Genomic DNA, 27,011 nt, shown 5'->3' with positions numbered 1-27,011 from the left:
GTGTGCATTATGCCTGTGAGCGTTTTAGTGTGAAGACTTCCTACCCTCCATGGTATTAGGGCCTGACGTGGTGGAGGAGGTGAGCCCGAGCCTCAGGGCTTCCTACTGAACTCAGACTTCCTACCCTCCATGGTAATTCAGGATTAGCATTGCCTCAGTTCCGTGCTTCTGCAGTCTCCTGAAAATGTCAGTGGCTTAGTACTGCTTAGAAAGGGATGTCTGGGAGCCTTTCCAGAAATTCATCAGAAGTCGGTCTCAGGAAGGGTTTGTGTATCTACTCAGTTGACCCGCGAATGTCCATTTATCCTTGAAAGTACACCACTAGGGTATAACCATGAAATGAATCAAAGATCATGTCTGAATTTAGTAATGAAACAAAACCCTTTGCCTTTTCAGAAGGTTCAGTGAAAAAAATGTAGGTCATACTCTGAGACGGTAGATTAAGTGCTTACGACAGCTTCCTGCTTTACAGGCTGTGTTTTCACCAGGCTGACTTGGCCCCAGATTGTTACTGGTGTTCACCGCTTCACATAACAGGAGATAGATTGATGTTCCTTAAAATGTAGGTAGCACTTCAAGAGGATAGGGATTACAAACCTTAGTTCTGTTCTCCCAAGAAACACTTACAGCATCCCGCTGCCAATTTAATATTTCTGTATGGGAAAGGGACAGTTTTGCAAATAGTATTATTGCCAGTAACTGACAGCAGCATGAAATTGTGCTGATTCCCATATCCCATTAAATACCATCTTATTTTTGTGCCTTGTTGGAAGTTACTAGTTTGGTCGTGAGCCAAGTTATGTTCTCTACAGCATTTTGCCACGCAATGCCTCAGCAAGGCCACAATCTGAGTGCAGAAGTTGTAGCTGTGCTGCACCCAGATGTGTCATTCAGCTTGTCCTGTTACTGGCAGGAATAAGATGCAAAGGTCCAAGGAAGAGAATTATCAGAATTATCAGATTTTATTGGCAAGCCGCGTGTACTTAAGTATGGAAATCAGTAAGGCACTGCATATTGTCTCCTCAGTGCTTGTTTTTTTGAGCCCCTCAATGGCTGCTTTGTTATGTAGCTACTACATGAACTACATGAGTTACTCTTTGGGTGTGGGAGGCGGGCTAAGACCACTGGGATCTGAAATGCAGCTTGACTTTCCTGGGAGAGAGGATCAGTGTGGCATTTTATCAGCATAGCTTTAACTTGAGTTAACTTGAGAAATCTGAAGGTTAAATGCCACCTTGTTCTGCAGATCTAGGAGGGTGTCACAAGTAGATACTGTACACAACTTTCATTTACAGGCAATTTAAGATTTATTAATATTTTATGGTAAATCACAAGATTAGATTACACTTAATCATTAGTCAATTTAACACAATGATTCAACATAAGTTACAATTGAAAGAGTAACTTAGCTAAAGATGGGAGAATGGCAAGGTTCACCTGAGACTTACTGGAGAGTATTGGGGGGGTGGGTTCAAAATTTGGTCACGCACTTTTGGCTTCCCCCCCGTTCTGGTGAATTACTCACCCTTCTCCTTCCTCTGTGTTTGTCCGCGGATGATCCTGATCCTCATGAAATATACCCTGAGAGGCATCCCAGCTCAGGGGGAGACCAAGGGTCACAGCCTACTGTGATCCCTGGAGTGCTCAAGGGGCTCTTTGCTTAGCACCACTATTTATAGGACCGCAAGACGATTGTTAGTCAGTACTTTTCCATCATGGCTATGGTTCAGATAAGGCAATTTTGGTATTTTCTTCCAGCTGCGCCATTCCCCTACCTTCCAGAATGTACGGTTCTGGTACTTTCCAGGCCCCTGGCTGCAAAGTGAGATCGGGGAGCCCCTGTTTGTCCTCACCTGTTATGATTTGCCCACTGGCAACAGAGGGGTGATGTGACATTGGTTAATCTTGGACCACAGCTGAGCTGGGGAAAGAACCACTCCACCACAGAGGGGATAGGGATGTCTCAGCTCCTCAGATGGCTTTGATTGTAATTGTGTTTTGTGGGGCGGGTTTGGCTTGGGGTGAGTATGGGGATTTGAGCAGTTAGACTACAGTGTGGTTCTGCTGTTCTGTTTTGGGGTTGCTTTTTTGCTTGCTTTCTTTATATAAGACATGCAGATACTTCCAAACTGAGTATGTCCTTTTTCATGCAGCCCAGTTGAAAACATTAAAACGTATGCAGGCCTATGAAAGGACTATCTGTTTTCACTCCTGCTTCTGTGGACAAAAAATAATGCCTGAGAACTAAGTGGCATCAGTAATGCCACCTAGTTACAATGACTGAAATCCTAGGAGCTCTTGGATGGGAGACTTCAGATACCCAGTGTCTTACACTTAAGAGGTACCTTGGAGCTCCTAATCTTGGAGAACATGTTGTTGCGGTTCCTCTGCTGCCAAGCAAACTGAGACAGCAGATCCTAATTGAGAGATGATCATTCTCTGAGTTTTTGATACCTGAGTTCAGGATAATGAAAGAAACCTGTTGGGTGCAAATGTGTGGAAGGGCCTTCCCCTCTTGAGAAAGCAGATGATCTTTTGCTATCTTTGCACAGTAACAGGTCTATAAATAATAATAATTAGATGCAAACACTTTTAAAATCCCCAGAAATATATTCAATGCTTTTTTTTTTTTTTCTTCCCTGGAAAATTTTCAAGGTAGCTTGGGGTTAACAAGATGAAAGATCCCATTCAACAGTTGCTTATAGGTTTTTGATATTTTATTTCTCAGCGCTGGTACTTCAGCATCAAACCTTACTTCATCCTTCAAGCCACGTAAGGATGGTTAGAAGCACATTAAAAGCTACAGCGCTGTATCAAAAAGCATGCAGTAGCTAAGTTTTGGGCTCTCTGCCATGTGAATGCTGTTGAGGTTGGTACTTGGGAGGGAAGCTGTGGTGCCACTGTGCTTTACTTCACGGCACAGCGGGGGCTGTCTCTACACACGCACATGTCCAGCTCCTCGCTGCAGGCCCGGTGGGGAGCCGGGTGACCCCGCAATGGGCTGTGGTGGCACTGACGCGGGGCCGGGGCCGGGTCCCGGGCCGGGTCCCGCCCCGGGAGGGGCAGCGGCCGCCTCGGGCCACACCTGCGGGGCGGCGGCGGCGGCGGCACCATGACGGTGGGGGCGCGGGGCCGCTTCTCCCGGCGGGGGCCCGGCGACGACCGGGTCCGTATCCTGAGCGGCCCGGAGGAGGACGAGGAGCCGGGGGTCGGCGCGGGGACCCCGCGGGCGGAGCGGGACCCGGAGCGGGACGCGGAGCAGGCCGGGGCGGGCGGCAGGCCGGTGCGCTTCGCCCTCCTGCCCGACGCCTACCAGCCGCTGCGCCCGCCGGCCCCCGGGGGGAAGCGGCCCTACGGCAAGCGGCTGAGGAAGTACGGCAAGGTGAGGGCGGCGGGGGGAAACGGGGGCCGGGGGGGGCACAGCTAAGTCAGAAAGCTGCGAGGCTTTCCCGTGCCCCCGCCGCCGTTTGGTCGGGGTTGTTGTTGCCTTCCTGCGTGGAAGGACGGCCGCCGGCCCCGCAGCCTCCGCTCCGCAGGCTTTGGTTAGGAGAGGGCCGTTTAGAAGAGCTTGGTTATTTTGATTGTTAATTTGGTTATTTGCCCTTGTTCGTGTTACTTAAATACTTCTACCTCTTGTGCAGTTGTAGCACAAAGTAGTTTCAGTGTCAGCAGGAGGGTCCTGTCCTGGTGTCTGGGATCATTTCCCACCTGAGGGAGTACAGACATCCGTCCAACAATAGGCTTTCTGCGGCATTCTTAAAAAAAAAAAAAAGAAAAAAAAAGAAAAACCTATGATTTTGTTAAAGATATGCTTGGGAATTGTGACATCCAAAGCACTCCAGTCAGCTTGGCAAAGTTACTTAGTTCAGAATCTCCGAAGACTTTACAGATGACAGCATAGTCATGAGCTGCCCTGCAAGTATTTTTGCTTCATGCAGCGGGGATGAATGGGAACCACTTACTTCAGTCTCTCGTGATGGATTTGCTGTTTTGGGTTTGGCTTCCAAGTCGCAGGAAGCACACTTTAAGAAGCAGCCTCAGCTCGGGAGGGCTCGCGGCATGCGCCTGATTCCCGCAGAGGCGTTTTGTGGGCGTGCGGCCGTGCTGTGGTGCTCCGTTGTGAAGGAGCTGGTAAAAGCGCTCAGGGCACACGGCCGCTCTGGGATGTTGTTGCGTGCTGCCTCTGTGCTGCCCAGGCTCCAGCCTCGCGGGGAGGGTTTGCAGGGCTTAGCGTTGCCAGTAAAGAACAAGTTGTGTAAGCGCGGGTGAGGTTGGGGTAAGTAAGTTGTGTGCAGTGCGGGAAGGAGGAAAGAAGTCTGTGGTGTGACACAGCAGGGCAGGGGCGGGTGGAGATGGGAACGGCCCCACGTCTCCTCTTCCAGTCCCCTCCATTTTGCTGTCTTGACTCGCTTCCAGTAAGTTTCCAGAGGTGCAAATACAATGGCATTTGGCATTGCAGAAGGCTTTCCTGTGTCAGTACCTTTGTACTAGCTTTAACAAATCCTGGGGATATAACAGAGTGGGTTTCACTGATTTCATTATATGTGAAAACATATCCCCCGTTGCAGTGTTTTTCATGTTACAAGAGGCAATTTTGATCTAGTCCTAGGCAACCGTAAGGTGGAACTGACTACCAGTTAGTTTGGATTTCTCCCCAAACTGACTCACCTTGTATTAATTCCCCAGTCATGACCAGCCCCATGATCTAAACTATTGAAAGTGAAATTTAATCAGGTTTTTCATTTTAATAATCCGTAACAAGTTTTCTCTCAGGCAGCACATGCATGACTTTTTGAACACAGAGGTGAAGGTGGGTCAAAATGTTCTTGTTTTGACCAAAACAATCTTGTTTTGACACATTGTTTGTAACTTAAAGCACACAAATTTACTTACGGCATGTGTTTGTGAGACACATGTACTAGGTATGAACTTAAACTGTTTTTATTCCTGAATAGAAATCCACATAAAAGCCTCACTTCCTGTAGAGGCTGCATCCGCTCAGTTTAACTATGCTCTGTGGGTGTGTATTTATATGTAAAAATAGATTATAAAACATCGCTAAAGATTATAAAACATTGCAATGCATGCTCAAGCCCCCATCAGCTGTGGGAGAAGTCCATTTTCGGGGTTGGGGACACTGTGTGCGAAGGAGGCTGTTGCAACAATTTCATGGCAAGCTATTTTCCATTACCTGTCCTTTTTTTCCCCCTGTTCCCACACCTCTCCCTGCAGAACGTCGGCAAAGCCCTGCAGAAAGGATGTCGCTACTTGGTGGTCGGCTTGCAAGGACTGGCAGCAGCCTACTCAGCTCCCTTCGGGGTGGCCGTGCAGGTGGCATCGCTCGTCCGCTAGAGCACAGGGTGAGCATGAGCCTTTCCCAGAAGACTGCGGCGATTTCGGCTTTTTTAGGACTGAATCATCATCCAAGACCATATCTGAGAAACCTCTTGGACATGCACAGCCCCGACCCCCTCCCGCAGCCCAATTCCCTGGACCTGGTGCTCTTTCCTGCATAAATCTCCAGCGCTTTTCAACCTTTAAAATCAGATGGGGTCAAAGAAATGCAAGGACATGGAGGTAATTGTGGACTAACTGAGCTGAAGTTTCGTGACAGACATGCACTGGTTTTCTAAAGTTACGTGTGAAAAGGAGCCAAGGATGGATGGGAAAGCAGGTAGATGAGGGACAGAGAAGTGAAGGGAAGTAGAGGATGAGGGTGGTGGTTGGGAGGTGCATGAGAGTTGAGTCTGGCAGGGGGAGGAATAGTCAAAGCTGTGGAGGAAACAGGTAATGAAGGATCAGTAAGATGCAGCCTTTGGTTTCTTATGTCTTTTTCTGAGATGGTTAAAATTGAGTATACATAAAGATATACTTGGATATAAATGGGCTGTGATCTGAGACACGGTGAGCTTTGCTGCATCACTGTTGTTCATCTCATACACTGGAAATCATGAGCCCTTAAGTCTTAGCACTGCTGTAAAAATCCAGAAAGAAAACAAGGTGTGTTTGTCTTCTGATTTGGGGGCATTATAGGTTCACTGTGATTAATATGTTAAAACTTCCCTCTACTGCTGTGAAATACATATACTGTTTTTTAAGACGTTGTTTATATCTAATGTACCTGACTCTAGAAACTGAGGCTTTAAGAACACCCAGCTCTGTGGTGTTCATTGGGAGGGGAAAAAAAAAAATCACTAGCTGCATCTGAAAAAACTACACGTGCCGTTTAGGGCAGCATGTTTTGTATAAGAGTGGGGCCAAGTAACCTGCTGGCTCCGTTTCCATATGTGGAAGTTGTAGCCAGAGAATGTCAGCGCAGGATGGAGCAGCTTCCATGTCACGCCCCGAGGGATATAAATCTCCTGTTGATGACACAGGAACAAGTGTTTTTATGGGCCTTCAAAATTCTGTGAATTGTTTTTTTTATTTTTTTTATTCCCCTCCCCCATCAGTCTTTCATGGTAGCAGTAAATGATTTCCCCGCTAGCACTTTCTCTGTATTATAGATCTTTCTAGTTTTGATAGTGTTTTTGTAATCAAGGAATTGAGATGTTCTGGAAACAAATGCTGCTCAGTTGATTTCTTTGCCTTTTCTGAATGGAGGGGAATGCATGTCTTAGCACACTGGACTGTATTTCTTTTAAATGTAGCAAATGGAATGGATTTGGAAAAGAAGGATGGAAAAGAAGTATTTTTTTAGTGCTCTTTTCTAACTGGACTGTAAATAAAAGTATGTGATCCTTGTGCTGTGATTACCTAGGCACATAAGCATGCACACAAGCGAGGAGCTTCTCAGCCGTGGCCCGAGCAGAGGGGAAGCTGCAGTGTAAACTTCCCTGCATTGTTCTGCCTGTGGCCTCAGCCCTCTCCTAGGAAGATAGGGCTGGAGTCCAGGCTATGTGGAAACAAACGCTCAGGAAAGCCGAGGTGTAGAAAGCTGACTGCAGAGGACAGTGGTGGCTTCTAGTTGTAGCTTTCTTGAGCTTCCATGTGTGGGCAGACCTGTGCCTTTGATCTGCCCCACCAGTGTGCCAGAGGGTATGGATAACTGCTCTGTATTCTGCAGTGGGAACAGAGCGGTCCTAAGACCCACGGGTCACAACAGTCAGCATGTTTTGGGATTAATTTTAAATTTTGTTATACCACTGTATATACCACTTTGTAGTGGTCTTAAAATATGAATCATTAACATTTTTTAATGACTAAAGCGATGTTGGAGGGATCACAGAATGCTTTGAGTTATAAGGAGCCTTAAAGATCCCATAATTCCAACACCCCTTCTGTGGGCAGGGACACCTCCTACTAGACCAGCTTGCTCAGAGCCCCATCCAGCCTGGCCTTGAGCACCTCCAGGGATGGGGCATCCACAGCTTCTCTGGGCAGCCTGTTCTAGCACCTTACCACCCTCTGAATAAAGATTTTCATCCTAATATCTAATATCTCTCCAGCCTGCCAAGGTCCCTCTGGATGGCATCCTTTCCCTCCAGTATTCAGCTTGGTGTCATCAGCAAACTTGCTGAGAGTGCACTTGATCCCACTGTCCATGACATTAATAAAGATACTAAACAGCGTCAGTCCCAGTACGGACCCGTGAGGGACACCGCTCATCACTGGTCTCCACCTGGACACCGAGCTGTTGTCTGCAACTCTCTGGATGCACCCATACATCCAAGATGTGTCTCCATTTTCTTTGCGAAGTGTGTGCCCACCTATTCGTCCACGTGTCATCACGGAATCATAGAATGACAGAATGGTATGGGGTGGAAGGGACCTTAAACATCATCTAGTTCCACCCGCCCTGCCATGGGCATGGATACCTTCTACTAGACTGGGCTGCCCAAAGCCCCATCCAACCTGGCCTTCAACACTTGCAGGGATGGGGGGGTGATCCACAGCTTCTCTGGGCAACCCGTTCCAGTGCCTCATCACCCTCTGAACAGAGATTTTCTTCCTAACATCTAATCTAAATCTACCCTCTCAGTTTAAAGCCATTCCCCCTCATCCTATCCCCACACTCCCTGGCACAGAGTCCCTCCCCAGCTGTCCTGCAGGCCCCCTTTAGGCACCAGAAGGCCACTGTAAGGTCTCCCTGGAGCCTTCTCCAGGCTGAACAGCCCCAACTCTCTCAGGCTGTCTTTACAGGAGAGGTGCTCCAGCACTTTGTGGCCCTCCTCTGGACTCGCTCCGACAGGTCCCTGTCCTTCTTGTGCTGGAGGCCCCAGAGCTGAGCGCAGTGCTCCAGGTGTCCTCTGCACAGAAAGAATGCTCCCTCATTGCCCCACGCAGGGTACAACCCATTCAGGGCAGGGACTTTCCACAAAGGTAAACATGAACTTTAGCTTGTAAATTGCTCAGCACAGAGCTTGCCACTGACTTTTTTCTGCTGACCTATGCCTCTGCTCACATGGTGCAACTTTAAGGGAATAATTTTGTTGCCATCCATGTAGACCCAGAACCATACCTAAAAGTAGTGAGCCTGAGGAAAGAAAAACTTGGTGCATATTGGTGGGCCAAGGGCAGAAGAACAGTGTCTCTAAAATAGACTAAAAACAAAGAAAGAGAATCACAGAATCATAGAATCATTAGGGTTGGAAAAGACTTCCAAGATCATCTGGTCCAACCATCCCCCTATCACCAATGTCACCCACTAAACCATGTCCCTAAGCACCACATCCAACCTCTCCTTGAACACCCCCAGAGATGGTGACTCCACCACCTCCCTGGGCAACCCGTCCCAGTGCCTGACTGCTCTTTCTGAGAAGAAATGTCTCCTCATTTCCAGCCTGAACCTCCCCTGGCGCAACTTGAGGCCATTCCCTCTAGTCCTATCACTAGTTACCTGGGAGAAGAGGCCGACCGCCAGCTCCCCACACCTTCCTTTTGGGTAGTTGCAGAGAGCAATAAGGTCTCCCCTGAGCCTTCTCTTCTCCAGACCAAACAACCCCACTGCCCTCAGCTGCTCCTCACAGGACTTGTGCTCCAGGCCCCTCACCAGCTTCGTAGCCCTTCTCTGGACACGCTCCAGGGCCTCGATGTCCTTCTTGTAGTGAGGGGCCCAAAGCTGAACACAGCACTCGAGGTGCGGCCTCACCAGAGCAGAGTACAGGGGGACGATCACCTCCCTGCTCCTGCTGGCTGCACCATTCCTGACACAAGCCAGGGTGCCGTTGGCCTTCTTGGCCACCTGGGCACGCTGCCGGCTCACATTCAGGCAAGCATCAAGCAGCACCCCCAGATCCTTTTCCTCTGCACAGCTTTCCAGCCACTCTGCCCCAAGCCTGTAGCGCTGTGTGGGGTTGTTGTGACCAAAGTGCAGGACCCGGCACTTGGCCATGTTGAACCTCATCCCATTGGCCTCTGCCCATCGACCCAACCTGTCCAGGTACCTCTGCAGGGCCTTCCTACCCTCCGGCAAATCGACACGTCCCCCAACTTGGCGTTGTCTGCAAACTTACTGAGAGTACACTCGAAAAAGAAAGAGAAAGAAAAAGTAAGCTGTTGCAATAAAACATGCAAGACTATTTTCTTCCTCAAAATGGACTCTGTCTCACTGAGGCTACTAATTACTGCTGCTTATCAGTGCTGCTTTATCAGTAATTCACTCCTCAGTGGGTGCAGTGCATTTGTGAAGCCAAGCTGAGGCTTGCTACTCCCTTAACCAGACCAGCTCCGACGGCAGAACCCAGAAAATGTGTCTCACCAGGGAGAGCTCTCAGATTTTGGGCATAGGCAGGCTATTTTGTTAACAGGGGGTTGTCCTCAGCCTTGTTCTCCAAGCTCCTTTTAGACTCTCAAAGTGGGTGCTTGACCCTCTCGTAGAAAAAGGTGGGACGTGGTGGACGTTACCATCGGGGAAGATTTGATTTGACGTTGGAGCTGGATGAAGAGCATGCCTCCCTTCAGGCCCTTGCTTTGCAACTCTACCCATTGCTGCACCAAGCAGGTGTAGGTTTTCAGGGGTATGCTATGGTGCTGTCTGTTTCCCTTCACATTTCCACCCCTTTCACCGTGTTTTATAACGCATGGCAACATAAATAAGTTCAGGAAGCTAGATATATATATATATACAGGAGTGGCAAGGAGCACCCACCCCTCCCAAGCTTCTCTCGGAAATGGACTCCACTTACCAGACAGCCCAGCAGGTCGCTTGTAAAATGAAATCCCCAGTGCTGCTCAGTGAGTCATGGAGCAGAACGAAGCTCATTTCTGCTGTTTTTGCCAGAGCATTTAATTACTGCTTCGGCTTGCCATAGGTTCTGAGGAAATGGCAGAGGCCTAACAGTTATTGTCCTTTGTCCCGCAGCGCTAGCAGTGAGGAAGTGCTCTGGCAAGGCCTGCTTTTGAAGTGCCGTCACCAGGGAAAACCATACCACACAGCACCACGTCACTCGGGTGCTCCCAGGACTTTGCCAGTCACAAGCCAAGGTTCACTGCGGGGATGAATGGCCTTTCTGTCCTCCACCCTTCCGTGGGACTGGCAAGGGGACAGGTTTTGTCAGCCGCCTCTTTTCTTTGCATCCCAAGCCCCCGTCCTCTCCTGAGATAAGACTGGTCCTAAAATCTGCGCAAAGTTGCTGCAGTTACCTGTACACAGAGAGCTCTGGAAATCCTTTTTCTTCAAGGAGCAATAGAGAAACTAAAGAGCAGGTAGAATAATGGAGATAATTAAAAGAAAACAGTGGAAGAAATATTTTCCCTTCCTTGTCCTTGCAGGAGGTTGTATCAGGCTGCCAGAGCTGTTTTGGTGTAAAGTGCAGGCTGAGCTCAGCAAGGGTGATGCTCCTTCCTGAATCCTGCATCTCTAATGAGAAGCTCAGGGCCCTGGGCTTGTCGAGCTGGGGGAGATAAGGCTTAGGAAAGATCTACCAGCAGCTTTTCAATACCAAAGAAGGGGTTGTGCACAGGATGGAGCCAGGGTCTTTACTGAGGTGCACAGCTGGACAGCAAGGAACAATGGTCATCAGTTGAAATGGGGGAGTTTCCAGCTGGATACAAGAAAACAAATTCACTAATATGAAATTAAGCATGAGAAGAGGCTGTCCTGGGAGGCTGGGGGGTGTCTGTCCCATGAGACTTTCTAGGCATGACTACAAAGAGCAGAGCAACCCAGTCTAAATTCAGTGTTGACCCCCCTGTGAACAGGTTGGACTAGGGACCTGGCACCTCTCCCAGCTTATATTTACCTCCTGTATGGAGATGTAGAGGAAAGGTATCCCCACCCTTCACTATCCCTTCCTAAAAACACAGAATGAAATTTTGCTTCGGATAACACGGAGGAGGAACTCGCAAAGATGTCAGTACAAACGGCACGAAAGTTTGGCCCTCAGCAAGGTTTCCGTTGAACTGAACGATGCTGGCTGAAAGGCAATTGTCCTTTAGTGCCATCTCCTGGGAAAAAAACAGATTTCCACCCTTGTTAGCTTCACTCATTGTTCTGCAACATCTCCTCTCCGGGGGGGGGGGGGGGGGGGGGTGTTCCTGCCCTCCTCTAAGCAGGCCACACAGTTTGACAACAGTGATCTTCACGATTTTCGGTCCCAGCAGTGCAATGTGCATCTCCGCATATCAGTGTTTTCCACCCTGTTAAATCCTGAGTCTCTGAGTCCCGTTTGGAAGTGTTTCAAACATAAAGACAAAGGAACATTGTTCCTGTTTTTTGTTTTGTTTTGTTTTTCTTTCAAAACCCAAAAATACATTATATTTTCCTCTGTGATTCTTGCTGTGCCTTAAAAGCACTTATGAAAGATGCCTCACTGGAGGAAGGGGGATGAGCCCCAGCCACTTTTTGTTTCTGAATCTCATCCTCCACTGGAGAGATCCCAGCTGCTGAAGACAGGACATGTAATTTCAAACACAGGAGGAGCAGAGCCCAGCAGACTGGAAGGACCTGCCCCAGGAGTCACCAGCTCCAGCATTCATGCATAACTAGCCCACATTAGTGGGATAATCTTGCTATACGACTGGCCAGTGAACAAAGCACCCCACTGGTTTTATAGATTTATAATCCCTTGGGTAGGAAAATCCTCACAAAAAAAAGACCTCCTTACCTCATTGCTCTGACTTCATTAAAAGGCATCTATCATTAATGAGACTATTTTTAATTCTATCATCACCAATTAGTCACCTGAGATTTTTCCCTACATTAATTTCAGTGAGCTCATTTCTAGTGCATGACTCACCGAACTCTGATTTCCTTGATTATTATAAGAGGAAACAGCAACACTTTTATCTTCCCCTCCTCTCTGTGAAGGAATCTTTTGAATTTATGTATTTTTTGTTCTGACTTTGGAAAAAGGACACGATTTGTGTGTGGGTGTGGGCGTAATATAATTTTTATCATACTTGGCTTAAATCATTGTTGGATGACTGCATACTCAGCAGTGTCACCCCCTCATCTCCACCTTTTGTGGAATTAGCATTCACTGGAAAAATACCTGGCATGTCCCTGGTGTGGGACAGTTAACTCCTTCACTGGGACAAGCCCAGCCTACACTTAGCTCTACCTTAACACCCTTTCTCCTCATCTGGGCCAATGTTTTGCTGCCTTCGTCATTGCGAATTTCTTTGTAATGTCCACCCAAATCTCCCGAGTTCAGCATTTCCAAATGTGTATGTCGGGTCTATGCCTTTCCAAATACTGCACTGTTCACATATCCGAAGACCTACGGCATCCCTAGTCACTTGTCTTCTTTCACTTGAAACAAGCAAAATCCTTTAAATATTTCCTCACAATTCACCTTTCTTAGACTTCTGATTGATCCATTGCTACAAGAGTCTAGATTTGCCTCTAGAAGAATGATCAGTGCATCTGAATGCACTTTTACTTTTTCCTCTGTTTGACTTTATCAGTTTGTCTCACAGGTGCTTCTGAGCTGACCACACTCCTTTGCAAGATCCATTGCTTGTACAACCGAGAGAGCCCCAGTTTGCCATGGGATTGACACCACAAATCCTCCAACTGAGCAGTCACATTTTAAGCAAATTTAGCCTGAGGCAAGGAGCTGGTGCAGAGAATTTCAGCACAGATGTCCTGCAGTTGAAGAAGTTATAAGCAACTGAAAACAAGGTTGTTTCCTGTTGAGTACAGGCTTACCATACCCACTCTGGCTATGACAATTCTGCTGTATGAGATGCTGTGTTTGGATTGTAACAAAAACATATATATATATATTTTTTTCTAATCAGCTTTATTCACACTGCTTTATAGCAGGAATTAGTTGCCCCTAGGTAAGCACAGGTGCACCTGAGGTGGGGGATAAAACAAACCTGCTGATTAAAAATCTTACAAGAGGTTTTTGAGAGAGCCTGTTGTATGGGTGAAGAGAGCTTTTCTCAAAGGCTGCAGTCTTAGACCTGAAACATTATGCCATGAACGTGCTCTCTGCAGCCAAATCTAAATTTACATCCCTTGCATCACAACAGGAGAGGAGAGATTATGCAGATGCTGCCGCCTTCTGTTATTCCTCCTTAAGCTCCTCCATGTCATAGTCTTCAAGAAGAGTCAGAGCTGAATGTAACAGCTGCTTGTCAGAGCTGGTCTGAACAAAATCTCACTAGGGACCAGGCTGGCAGATTTACAGAACAAATTTAAAGTCCTTCTTGGATTTAGAGATATATTTTTCTTCAAATTAATATGCAATCTCTAGGAAAGGCTAGCTACATCTGCTGCTGTTGTTTCACGTGGGCACCACTGATATAGCCAAGAGCAGTCTGAGGAGTATCAAGAAAAGTTATAGTGAGTGGCAAGGGACTTAGGAGCACAGGTAGTTTTCTCATCAGTCCTCACAGTTAAAGGGAAGGGGTTTGGAAGGACCGTTTGAATCCGGCAAACCAACAAATGGCTACAGGACTGGTGCTGCAGCCAGGGGTCTGACTACTTAGACCATGGGACTTGCTTTGAGAAACCCAGTCTGTTGGGGCCCAGCTGTCAGGGAATTTTTGCTCACAGGCTTGCCATGCTGGTGAAGAGGGCTTTGCAGTAAAGTTGCCGGGGCAGGGGAACCTTTAATCATTCCACTCCTCGCTGCTAGTGTCAGCGGTAGATGCCCAAAGCCTGGAGAAGGGTCACGGGTCAGCAGGAGAGCACCTGAAGAGCAGCACATGGGAGTTCCAGCCAGTAAGTCGGCTCCATCAGGGGTCAGACTTTAAATGTCTCCATGGAGAACGAACATCCTCCCAGAGGGTCCTGCAGGGACCAATTTGCTCAACAAAGCACTGTAAGAAGGGGTTTCAAGGGATTTGGCAGGGACACCAGCAGAACGCTTTCACCTTGGAAATGGAGACACGGGGGGGGCGGGGAGAACAGCCCCCAGCGGGCGGAGCGGGCCGGGGACCCCCCCATGCGGCAGCGGCGGCGCTGTGAGGGCGAGCGGCCCCGCGCCGGAAGGGGGGCGGCCCCGCACCTCCCCTCACCGCCCCCGACCCCGTCCCCGTCCCGTCCCTGCGTGCGGGCCGGGCGCCATGAGCGGGCCGTGGGGGGCTGCGGGCCCGGCGCTGCGGGCGCCCCGGGCGGGCTGGCTGTGGGCGGCGGCGGCGGCCCTGGCGCTGGGCGCCCTGCTGGGGGCTTGGCGCTGGGCCGCGGGGCGCCGCCGCCGCCGCCGCCCAGCCCGGCTGCAGCGTGTGGGGACGGTGTCGAGCCTCTTCGTGTACCCCGTGAAGTCGTGCCGGGGGGTGGCCGTGCCGCGGGCGCAGGTGACGCCGATGGGGCTGCAGAGCGGGGAGCTGCGGGACAGGTAGGGGGGAGCGGTGCGGGGCCGGCTGGTGCGGGGCGCCGCTGTGCAGCGTGGTCCTGAGCCTCTGCGCGCCCCCCGCGCTGCAGGTTCTGGCTGGTGACCAAGGAGGACGGGCACATGGTCACCGCCCGACAGGAGCCCCGGCTCGTCCTCGTTTCGGTCGGCTGCGAGAATGGCTGCCTGGCCCTGAGCGCCCCCGGCATGGAGGAGCTGCGTGTGCCCGTGAGGCTTCCCAGGAAAAACCCGGTGCGGAACTGCAGGTACGGGGGGTGGGGAGGCTGGGGGGGGCTCCTGCTTCGTCCCTTCTCCCTGGTTATTGTGTGCCCCTCCCTTGTACGCCTTGTTTTTCAAGTTTGGGGAACGGCTGGTATTTTCTTATTTAGGAATTTGCAGGTACTGTATATTACACCAAAGGCCAGGGCTGACTGCCGTAACAAACGCTTTAATTTTAATCTGCTACACAGCGGCGTAAATAAATCAGGAAAGATAACAGTAGTCACAGACCATAAATCATGATCTCTAATCTTCATGTCGTGCCGTGTTTACTCACCTATGTTTACTTCCCTCTTGGGTAATTGCACATCAAAGCCTCGGTCGTGCGTTACCTCTGTAACGTGTGTGTGCCAGGCAGTGACACGCATGTCCAACACATACACAACTTTCTAAAACTTGTTAGAAAAAGATTTAAGTAGTCTAAATATATTTCAGTAATGAAAACCTGCCAGGCCTTCGTATGGGTGCTGGCTCGTGCCCAGGAGTTTGAAGCTGAGGCAGTGCAACAGGGTGTCCGGCTGCAAAAGGCTGCGTAGGCTTTATCTGTAACCTCTACAAATGGTAAGTCCAGTTGCAGGTTTTACTTGGGTGTTTAAAAACCCCGTGTTTGGGAGAGTCAAGTGTAGGACTGAAGCCACTGAGTAGGCACGGTTTTTGTTCATGCAGATAACTCATTAGTGAGTTCTTACAGCTCTCTGGTGAAGCAGCTTCTGTGTTCTTCCTTTGTGCCTGTTGGTATGTGGTGTGATACTTAAATTTGTGATTGCACAGTGTTCCCATGGATCCCTAAACCCCTGAGTTAATCAGTATAGATCTGCTTCTGAGGTGGAAAACAATGTTGTTGGAAGCTGCTTCGTGCCAGCCCCCAGGCAGGCAGCGACAGAGAGAAGGGAGGGAAGCAAAAGGCAGTCAGGTGCTCTCTTGGGCAGTGGCAATTTCATCTGCACCTGTGCCACAGAGCTGGTGTGAGGATTCCAGCAAACAGCAGGGATGTGGCTGGTGGAGTTAGTGGGTGAGAACAGATGTGATGCAGACATTGGTGAGTGAGAGGGCTGCCTTACAGGCGCTGTGTTGAGTTTCTAACAGCCATTGGAGTACCCTGAAGAGCTGGGGGCTTGGCTGAGAGGAACACACAGCCACTTCAAGTGTTTGGGTGCGTGCACACACCAAGAAACCCTGGGTGTTTCTGAAAAGACAGAAAATAAGTAGGAGTGAGCTGTCAGTAGCTCCTTTTGCAGGGGCAGTTATACTGTGCGTGGAGCAAAATTAATCTTTTTGCAAGCAGAAGCCTGCTGCTAGCCGTCGCTGCCTGGAGCCCTGCAGCCTGCCTGTGAGTGAGGAGGGCATGCCCGTGAGATGCGAGCAGAGAGGAGAGGACCCCTAGGTACTGGGCCAAGCTAGATGAGCTGCCTGGGCATCTACGTGCTTTAAGCTGTGCAGCACAGGTAGAAGAAACTGCAGTGTAGTTGGGTCAAAATCACTACTGTGAAGACAGTCTTAGCTTATTCATGACTGTTGTGGAAGCTTATTGGAAGATTGAGTTGAGGTTTACCTTGTGTGCCAGGAAAGTGTTCCGGGCATAAACTTGTTTTGTATTGTGCTGCCAGTCGGTTTTCGTGCACCGTGGACTTCGCTTCCGTTATAAACCTTTAACCTCTCCTAGCGTATAGCTCAGTATCTTAGGTTTGAGCTTTGCTTGTTGAATTGGTAGCCTGCTGCCAGTTCTCACTGGGGTGAGGTCTTGCCAGCAGCCTTATGAGAAGCTGACATACATCCTTTTGTTGTTATTCTTAACAGGTTTGTGTGGTGTGGGAAAAACAAACAAACACCTTCCAGAGACTTTTCAGAAGGCAGCTAGTTTTTGGGGAAGGGTCTTGCCGAGAACAAGGGCTGAAATTTACATTGCTCTTTCTGCTCTGCCTCATGTGCTGACAGGCTGATCCTCAAGTAGTCTAGACCTAGTGTGCGATTTGATTGGATTGGATTTTTTTTGAGGAATGTGTGAACACCAGGTTTTTACATCCTATTTTGCAGCCTCAGCAATAAGGTGTTCATTGCTGCTTTATAGTAAAAAATAATTACAACACATACAAATTTATTAATTAGTGTCAGAATGTAAGCTGAAGGGGTCTGTTAGGCAACAGAGTTTCACTCCACTCTGGGTAAATTTTCACAGCACTAAAATTTGAACAAAAGCTTCCTTAACAATCAGGGACATCACCAAGTGCTAATTACAGTGACTAACTGCACCGCAATGTTCATTTTCTCAAATTAATTACATTTCAGTTGATTTCTGGGCAGAGATCTTTTGTTGTTAGTCACACACAAATGCAAGAATAGACTTTTTTTTAAGCTCTGAGCACCTAGTCTGTTCATGGCTCATTCTTTCACCAACTGTTACTGTCTGGCCATGTCCACGGTACGTAGCTTCCAAAACAAAGTTGCCACAAGATTGCACACTGGAAATGATCCTTGTGCCAAATCCAGAAACCAGCTTCTACCTCACTAATTCAGGCAGTTTGTTAAATGTTATCTAGCTTCTACTATTAAAATGAGATGCCTACTTTTAAATAATAAGCATGCTTGAGTCTTTGGTTTTACAACTAGCTTGCTGATATGTCTTATCCTTCAGGTTGTTCGGACTGGATATTCAAGGCAGGGACTGTGGAGATGAAGTGGCTCAGTGGCTCACCACTTTCCTGAATTCGGAGCCCTATCGACTGGTGCACTTTGAGCCTTCCATGGTGCCAAGAAAGTCAAAGGACGTAATAAATCTTTTCCGAACCACAGATGAGGTAAATGAATGTTCTTGTTCTCAGAATTACTTTTCTTCTCATTGTTTCCTTCCCCAGCCACCAAATCTGCACATCCAGTTGTTTGTGATGAGCCCATTTTAGCAAGGTTTATATCATGTACTTAAACCATGTGAATGTTTTCCTTTTCTATGATGAAATTACTTGCTTTAATTTTACCTTAGATTTGTTCTTAGCTGTTGACCACTCACAACTAGAGTCTGACACTGACATTTAAAGAGGAACTGCAGAATTAAATACCATTCCTTTTGTGCCTCAGAGAATAGAAGAAAATCATGTTTTTAAAGGTGTTTTGGTGTTATAACCCGTATTGTGTAGAAAACTTTCATTCAGTATCCCTTGTGAGATCTAGGAGTTTACTGATACGAGTTGTATTACCTCATAGTTTATTTAAAGGGACAACATTCAACCCCAGTGTCTATAGTTACAGTCCTAGTCTACAGTTACCATCCAGAAAGGGTTACAGAGGTTTCATCTACTTCTTTCTGTGGGAAGAAGCTTGAAGATGTGGTATTAGATAATGTAGGAAGGGAAGGGAGTTGCCATGCTCTGATGTCTTTCTATCATTGGAGCTATTGATGTCCTCCTTGTCTAAACACAGCTCCTGTATGAAGATGGAGTGAACTCTACCTGATGAGTGCATCCTTTTTAAGGAAGTACAGTTTGTGAATGCCTTACATTATTCTCGTGGCGTTTTTATCTATAGGACATCGGTGTAGTGCTTGTTGTTGCACAAAGAAAAGAAAGTATATAATCTATTCTGGATTCTCATGCATATGCGTTTATCATGTAACTGAGACCGGTACAGAAGACTAATGGTTTCAGCATATGGTGTGTCAGGTTACGAGGGGTGGCATTCAGGAATCCTAGCATGAAGAATAGAAGAAGCATAGAAGAATTCAGTTAGTCAATTACAGTCGACCATGTAAGTTTAGCAGATCCATAAACAACTTGGTATCCTTCAAAGCTTGCCATAGCATGCTTTACTGATATATTTAGCTCTGTTTGTAACACCTAGGATAAATGTCTGGGATGTGCATACAATATCAGCTTGTAAGAAGTTGTGGCAGCTTATATAATTTCAGCTTCATTCTATAAATAGAAGTTTAATTTTACAGTTTGAGCAAAGGAAAGTTGTGGCAGTTCTGAAATCGGAAAAGGCAGGTGTTTTACTTGACAACGTCCTTCCATCAAAATTAAAATCTGAATACAGCAGCCTAACACTGCCAGGCTAATATGTGGTCACCGGTTCCAACATATCAGTCCTTTTGCTGTTCAGTAGTTTTGCCAACTTCACACCCATGCTCTTACAGCAGCCTTACATTTTTTGGTGTTTGTTTATGTAGGTTGCCTATCCTGACTGTAGCCCGGTCTTGATCATCTCAGAAGCTTCACTGGAGGACTTAAATACCAGACTGGAGAAGAAAGTTAAGATACAGAACTTCAGACCGAATATTTTTGTGACAGGTTGCAATGCTTTTGAGGAGGTAAAATAACTCTTAAATGTCTTTTTGAAGGCTTGGATGTGGTTTTTTTGTAACTGTTTCCTTGGGGGATGGTGCCAACAAGGATGAGGAAAACTGCGGTTTGGTGATATACAGCTGGATTCCAGAGAGATACAGCTTCTGCTCGCTTGCATGTGAAGCACAGAGGGAGAAAACAGGTCTGTGAATACTTAATTAGCTTAGGAAAGGAAGAAAAAAGTGACAGGCTGCTACTTAAAGCTCACTTTCAAGTGTGAAGTAAGGAAAGCTATGCATGCTGTCATTGATCAAACTAATGATACAAATGAACAGTTAGTAAATTGTGAGTGTGATGTTTTATAGTCTTTGGCACAAGAGTAAAACTGACTATTGTGATTCTGCAGCACCAATGCTACATCTCTGACTATATTCTGGTAGTTCAAAAAGCACCATCTATGAAGGTATCTGGCGATGAAATGAACAGGTGATGATGGCATTTAAGTGTTTTGACATCCTGTTCCCTTTTTCCAAAGAACTTGCTCTGGGTAGATCTGGTAATTCCCCAATCTGTGATGTTCCTAAAAACAAAAATGGGTCTCCCGAGAAGGGTTGCAATGTTAAGCTTGTGCAGAGAAGTGAAAACTTACTTCCACTAAAAAATTCCTTTCTGTGGAAGTAGTGACTAGCAGAGGTCACAGATCAGATTCTCGCATGCGCAGTTAGAATAAACTTGCTTTAAGTTCAGACAACTGCGTGCTGCAGAATGGGTTTTGTTACTTACATACCTTTCTTTCCAGATATAATTACTGGTGGGTCATGGATTGGATGAATGTAGGGACAACAGGGTTTTCGTTAAAATTGTACCATAATATAACTGCACTTATTTGAAGATGCAAGTGAAGGTGACCATCTGGAATGGTACAGCCTCTTTAAGAATGACTGTGCCACTCCTAGAAGAATGGTTGTACATGCACATGTCTAAAATGTGCTTAATATTTTCCTTCCCTCAGGACACCTGGGAGGAAATTCTTATTGGCAGTGTGGAAATGAAAGGGACAGTGTGCTGTGCAAGGTAAATATTTGAGACCGTTACTTTATATAGATGGGCAGAGATTTATAATCAGAAGCTGTTACTGATTTGGTGCTGTCTGTAATTGCAGGTGTATTTTAACAACTGTTAACCCAGACACTGGGGTCCTGGACAGGAAGGAGCCCCTGGAAACATTGAAAAGGTTGTAAAAATACCAGTGTGTCTCAGGCTGTGGGATTGGATTTAGGTTAGATCCAACAGATGCTGGGCTGATGTTTTAAAAGTGCTTTGAAGTATGTGCAGGATGTAATAACGCAGTGTAAAGTTATGTGTGTATTGGCTTCTGTTCTACTTTATGCAATTCTATACAGTAAGAAAATTCAGGAAATTCTCTCTTCTTACTTGCAAACTTTACATTCTCTGCCTCTTCCGTCAGTGCTAGTGTGAATGCCTGGCGTATCAGAAATTTGAGGTATTTAAAAGTCTAACTCAGCAACTTTAGCATTTCTTTTTAAAATATCTTCTGTATGTGTATTATGTACGTGGACCCGTGAATACAGTCAGGTTCTTTCTCTCTATTTGAACTGCTTAGTTCTCAGTAATTATAGTATTTATTTAGTTTGTAGTATAATATGGTGGCTGTTCATATGTCCTCTCTCTCACCACTGATATCTTGATATTTAGGATTTGCTACCACTGATTCTAAAAAAAGTGTTCTCTCTCTGCAGTTACCGCTTATGTGATCCGTCTGAGCGACACATTTACAAATCCAGCCCTCTCTTTGGAAGATACTTTGCCGTTGACAAAACTGGAACAATTCAAGTTGGAGACCCTGTGTACAAGATGGTCCAGTAGTGAGGGATGTTTTTATCAGAAGATGACCTTTCACTTCAACATGTTTTTCTTTTTCTCTATGAACATGGTCGCTGTCATAACTTTTTCTTATCTCTTGCAATATTTTTAATACTATGTTCCTTTGTAAAGTGCGGGAGGTCTTGGAGGCTATGAGCTGTCAGTCATTTCAGATCATGATCATCTAGTAGCATGCATGTAGCAAACAAGTCTTCATTTTTTCTGCAGGATGTGGTAGAGGAGAGTCTAATCCAAGACAGATTTGACAGCACTACTGTATCACACCTCATAAAATCTTGTGTCAAGCTTGATGTCAGAATCCAAAGTTATTTACAAGGGCTTTGCATCATGTATTAGATACATTCAGTGCCTATAAAGAACCACAAAAACAGTCATGCCAAGCATAAAATGCATATGTTGATCGTGGAGCTCCCTTTGCAGTTGAACTGTGAGTGCTGATGGCAAGGCTGTGTCTTAAATTCTACCCTTCTTTGGACCCAAGTATCTTCATCTATGTCTGGAGTTACTTTCCTGCAGTGTTACTTATTCTGCAGTCATTTCCAGAAGATTGCTTTTGTCTTTTGAGGTTGGAGCAATATCAGAAGGAGAAGCTTTGTGAGCTGACTAAATGCTCCTCTGTTCTATAGGTGGGAACACTGTAAGACTATAAGCTCATTTATTTTATGACCTGTGCTTGAAAGAATTTGAATATTTTTTTTCTCCTGTGAAGCATACTGTATTGGCTTAGCTGTAAAGTAGTGATTTGTTTGGAGTAGTGTTTGCTGCCTTATCACTAGAACTTCCAATTTGAGTAAAGGCATTAGGCCTTCATTAGATCAGAGGCTGGATGCACATTTGGGGGGAGAAAACAGTTGTTCGGAATGATCTGATTCCAAGCCTGCCCCTATTCAAGCTGATGTCCAGGCCAGTCTTGCAGGGCTTTGTGTTCATGCTTCACTCCTCTGTGACTAAGTGAACCTCTTCCTATAGAAAGTTAGGCTGCTTCCGCAAGATGTAGACCAAAGGGATCTGGATATGTAGAGAAGTAAAGCTTTATGCATCAAGGGAGAGAAAAAAAAAAAAAAGATTTCCAGTGCCAAGTAACACTGAGCAGACGTTTGGGAAGCTGCGGTTATAGACTGAGCGTGTTAAAGTCTTTATGTATTATGCATTTAGATCTCTCCCTCCCTGTTCTAACCAAATGTCAAATAATTATATTTTTTACTGTATTTTATACTGCATAAAACAAATAGGGGGCTGATGTAGAGGGAAGAAATTAGTTGGGTGATGGCAGTAGTATTTTTTCTTTAAATATAATTATGAAGAAAAAAAATTCAAGCCTGACATTTTTCAAATGCGTGGCTGCCTGTTGCTTTGTTATGGGTTGCTAGGTCTAGAAAGATTGTTGAACTAGCAAAGAAGAGGAATTTAATTGAGTGTGAAGGACAAATAATGACCCAATTTGGTGTTTAGAATCTTTGTTTTGTATTGTGAATATGAAATTGGAATTTTGCTGCGTGTTCACAACTCAGGCTTGTAAGATGAAGAGCCCTCGTGCCTTTGAGCAAATTCAGATGGCTGTATGTGGTAAGCATGAAGCAAGCATATGGGGAAGGTAGTTTTCTATTACTCGTGAACTCAGAGTTGTTCCAAATAGCCTTTTATTAGCAGTGCTCTGTAAGTACTGTTTTCCTGTGACATACAAGTGCCCAGCTAGGTCTACATGTTGCATGCTTGTGCATTATTATGCCTAATGCAGCAACTAGTGGGAGAAGTGAGAGAAAAAGCATCGTCTTATAAAAGGAAAGTAATCCTGAGGCTCACTTTAAAAAAAGCGTATATTGAAAATCATGAATATTAGAGGCTGAAACATTGTGGAATTCCTAATAATGATATTAAGTAAAGACAGCCTGCTGGCCTGCCAAAGCAATTAATTAAGAGTGTGTCTCTTCTTTAAGTCAAAGAAATTGAAGGAACAAGAGCTGAATATAGCCTCTAGCCAAGTGTACTTCTTCATTGTGGTTCTATCATCGCTTTAGGAGTTACGTAACGCATTGTGCGGTATAGATTGTGTTGCATCTTTGATTTTGATTGTTCATTGATTGGACTAATTTTCAGATGGGGCTGTCTTTTCAATGAGAAACTGCATCTGTGTTCCTGTTAGGAAAATGCCATAGATCTAAACCCCTGATCTACCCCTGTAAAAGTCCCTTAGAAGAATTTAGAATCCTAAACCAGGTATGCGTCTGAGTATTACAGATTTGACAACTGACATTTAAATCCATTATGTGATGAAAGAGGGCCGTATATGGGAGCTGGAGAGGGTAATTAACATTGCAATATAAGCATCATACAAATATTGTACTGTTGTAACTTTAGGAGTTGTATTTGATTTCACTAAAGCCATTTAGAAAATTGAAAAACATGTAAATCATAAAACTATTTTTTTTAAATTGTGCACTTAATGTTTATTTTTTAACTAGAGAAAAAAACAAGTATAAACTGCTATTGAATTGTAACTGTTGTAAGGTGTGAAATTTGTGAATCTTTTTTCTGTGTTTTCCTTTTTCATATTTAACTTCTGGTGCTGTTTACTGGATCTCATATAATTAATTGTTTCTTCTTTCAGTCTTTATTTTTTTAATCTTACCTCAAAGTTCAAGAAAATACCCAGTTAATCAGAGGAAGCCACCCACATGCATAAGAAAGTAGACCCATGAGATTATTCTCACTTCGAGATCTATAAGAAGTTCCCCGTACTGGGCAGCTGCAGGGCTGAAGACTAACTTCAGATTTCAGCTAACTGAACTTTCTCTACCTGTTCAGTCTATAGATACAACGAAGGCTGTGGCATGTTTTTGTGAAGAGCTGGGGTAGAAATAAATTTTTTCTGACTCTATGTAAGGCTAGAGCATGTCCCTTTGCTTTTGGACCATAGGTGTTAGGCTCCTAGCTGACTGAAATCTCGGTTTCCTACAGCATTGCAGAGCAGCACTGGTACTGTGCTTCATCAGTGCACTAACCCTCATAGCCTCTTTGCTGTTGTACTCCAAAAACAATAGCTCCATTTATTATTGATTGAGATATGTCTTCCAAAGCTTATGAAGGATGATGCTTGTTGTGGTTTAACCCAGCAGGCAGCTAAGTACCATACAGCCATTCTCTCGCTCCAGTCCCCATCCATGCAGTGGGGTGGGGGAAGGAATCAGGGAAAAGAACAGTAAAACTCGTGGGTTGAGATTAAAAACAGTTTAATAGGACGGAAAAGAAAGGGAAATAATGATAAAAGATGATACAAAACAAGTGACGAATACCACAATTGCTAACCACCTGGCCAGTCCCCAAAAAACTGCCCTTCCCTCCCATATTAATTGTTCAACATGACATTGCATGGTATGGAATACCCCTTTGGCCAGTTGGGTTCACGTGTCCTGGTTCTGTCCCCTCACAGCTTCTTGTGCACCCCTAGTCTCTCTGACCAGGGCAGTAGGAGAAGCTCAAAAGCCTTTGACTTGGTGTAAGCACTGCTCTGTAACAACTAAAACACTGGTGTGTTAGCAACCTTATTTTTCTCCTAAACACAAAACACAGCACCATACCAGCCACTCTGAAGAAAATTAACTCTTATCTCAGCTGAAACCAGGATACTGCTTCAGTCATAGCAGGCACAATTATATGGACTGAGTCATGGATAGTTCACAGAATCGTCTAGGTTGGAAAAGACCTCCAAGATCACCTAGTCCAACCTCTGACCTAACACTAACAAGTCCTCCACTAAACCATATCACTAAGCTCAACATCTAAACGTGTCTTAAAGACCTCCAGGGATGGTGACTCAACCACTTCCCTGGGCAGCCCATTCCAATGCCTAACAACCCTTTTGGTAAAGAAGTTCTTCCTAATATCCAACCTAAACCTCCCCTGGCGCAACTTTAGCCCATTCCGCCTTGTTCTGTCACCAGGCACGTGGGAGAATAGACCAACCCCCACCTTGCTACAGCCTCCTTTAAGGTACCTATAGAGAGCGATAAGGTCTCCCCTGAGCCTCCTCTTCTCCAGGCTGAACAATCCTAGCTCCCTCAGCCGCTCCTCGTAAGACTTGTTCTCCAGAACCCTCACCAGCTTGGTCGCCCTTCTCTGGACTCTCTCAAGCACCTCGATGTCCTTCTTGTAGTGAGGGGCCCAAAACTGAACACAGTACTCGAGGTTCGGCCTCACCAGAGCCGAGTACAGTGGGACAATCACTTCCCTAGACCTGCTGGCCACACTGCTTCTTATACAAGCCAGGATGCTGTTGGCCTTCTTGGCCACCTGAGCACACTGCTGGCTCATATTCAGCCGACTATCAGCCAATACTCCCAGGTCCTTCTCTGCCAGGCAGCTTTCCAACCACTCATCTCCCAGCCTGTAGCTCTGCTTGGGGTTGTTGTGCCCCAGGTGCAGGACCGGCACTTGGCCTTGTTGAACTTCATACAGTTGACCTCAGCCCATCGGTCCAGCCTATCCAGATCCTCCTGCAGAGCCTTCCTTCCCTCGAGCAGATCGACACACGCACCTAACTTGGTGTCGTCTGCAAACTTACTGAGGGTGCACTCGATCCCCTCATCGAGATCATCGATAAAGATATTACAGAGGACTGGCCCCAGTACTGAGCCCTGGGGGATGCCACTAGTGACCGGCCTCCAACTGGATTTGACTCCATTCACCACAACTCTTTGGGCCCAGCTATCCAGCCAGTTTTTAACCCAACGAAGCGTACGCCAGTCCAAGCCCCGAGCAGCCAGTTTCTTGAAGAGAATGTTGTGGGAAATGGTGTCAAAAGCCTTACTGAAGTCAAGGTAGACCACATCCACAGCCTTCCCCTCATCCACTAAGTGTGTCACTTGGTCATAGAAGGAGATCAGGTTCATCAAGCAGGACCTACCTTTCATAAACCCATGCTGACTGGGCCTGATCGCCTGGTTGCCCTGCAAGTGCCGCATGATGACACTCAAGATAATCTGCTCCATGAGCTTCCCTGGCACTGAGATCAAACTAACAGGCCTATAGTTCCCCAGGTCTACCCTCTGGCCCTTCTTGTAGATGGGTGTCACGTTTGCTAGCCACCAGTCGACTGGGACCTCTCCTGATAGCCAGGACTGCCGATAAATGATGGAAAGCGGCTTGGCCAGCTCCTCCACCAGTTCTCTCAGTACCCTCAGGTGGATCCCATCCGGCCACATCGACTTGTGTACATGCAAGTGCTGTAGCAGGTCGCCAACCATTTCCTCGTGGATGATGAGGGCCACATTCTGCTCCCCATCCCCTTCCACCAGCTCAGGGTACCGGGTATCCAGAGAACAACTGGTCTTGCCGCTAAAGACTGAGGCAAAGAAGGCATTAAGCACCTCAGCCTTTTCCTCATCTCTTGTAACTAAGTTTCCCCCCGCATCCAGTAAAGGATGGAGATTCTCCTTAGTCCTCCTTTTTGTGTTGATATATTTATAAAAGCATTTTTTGTTATCTTTAACGGCAGTAGCCAGATTTAGCTGCAGATGAGCTTTGGCCTTTCTAATTTTGTCCCTGCACAGCCTCGCAACATCCTTATAGTCCTCCTGAGTGGCCCGCCCTCTTTTCCAAAGATTATAAACCCTCTTTTTTCTCCTAAACTCAAGCCACAACTCTCTGTTCAGCCAGGCCGGTCTTATTCCACGCCGGCTCGTCTTTGGGCACGTGGGGACAGACTGCTCCTGAGCCATTAAGATTTCCTTCTTGAAGAGTGCCCAGCCTTCCTGGACTCCTCTGCCCTTCAGAACCACCTCCCAAGGGACTCTGCCAACCAGTGTCCTGAACGGCTCAAAGTCAGCCC

The 27,011-nt window shown here is 46.4% G+C and overlaps 2 protein-coding genes across 2 annotated transcripts; both read left to right on the top strand.

The window, feature by feature from the left end:
- Nucleotides 1-3,081: 3,081 nt before the first annotated feature.
- Nucleotides 3,082-6,943, top strand: C3H1orf115 (chromosome 3 C1orf115 homolog). Its single transcript, XM_035558535.2, has 2 exons — nt 3,082-3,382; nt 5,233-6,943. The coding sequence occupies exons 1-2, from the start codon at nt 3,113-3,115 to the stop codon at nt 5,350-5,352; spliced, it is 390 nt and encodes a 129-aa protein (XP_035414428.1). The 5' UTR covers nt 3,082-3,112; the 3' UTR covers nt 5,353-6,943.
- A 7,517-nt stretch (nt 6,944-14,460) lies between these two features.
- Nucleotides 14,461-24,055, top strand: LOC118253950 (mitochondrial amidoxime reducing component 2-like). The gene is made up of 7 exons (XM_035558848.2): nt 14,461-14,732; nt 14,819-14,992; nt 17,638-17,800; nt 19,165-19,305; nt 20,292-20,353; nt 20,442-20,513; nt 21,040-24,055. Exons 1-7 carry the CDS (start codon nt 14,461-14,463, stop codon nt 21,164-21,166), a joined length of 1,011 nt encoding a protein of 336 aa, XP_035414741.1. The 3' UTR covers nt 21,167-24,055.
- Nucleotides 24,056-27,011: the final 2,956 nt, after the last annotated feature.

The sequence above is a fragment of the Cygnus atratus genome, chromosome 3 (genome assembly GCF_013377495.2).
Source record: "Cygnus atratus isolate AKBS03 ecotype Queensland, Australia chromosome 3, CAtr_DNAZoo_HiC_assembly, whole genome shotgun sequence".
Taxonomy (NCBI): Eukaryota; Metazoa; Chordata; class Aves; order Anseriformes; family Anatidae; genus Cygnus; species Cygnus atratus.
This window is presented reverse-complemented; position numbering and strand designations above follow the sequence as displayed.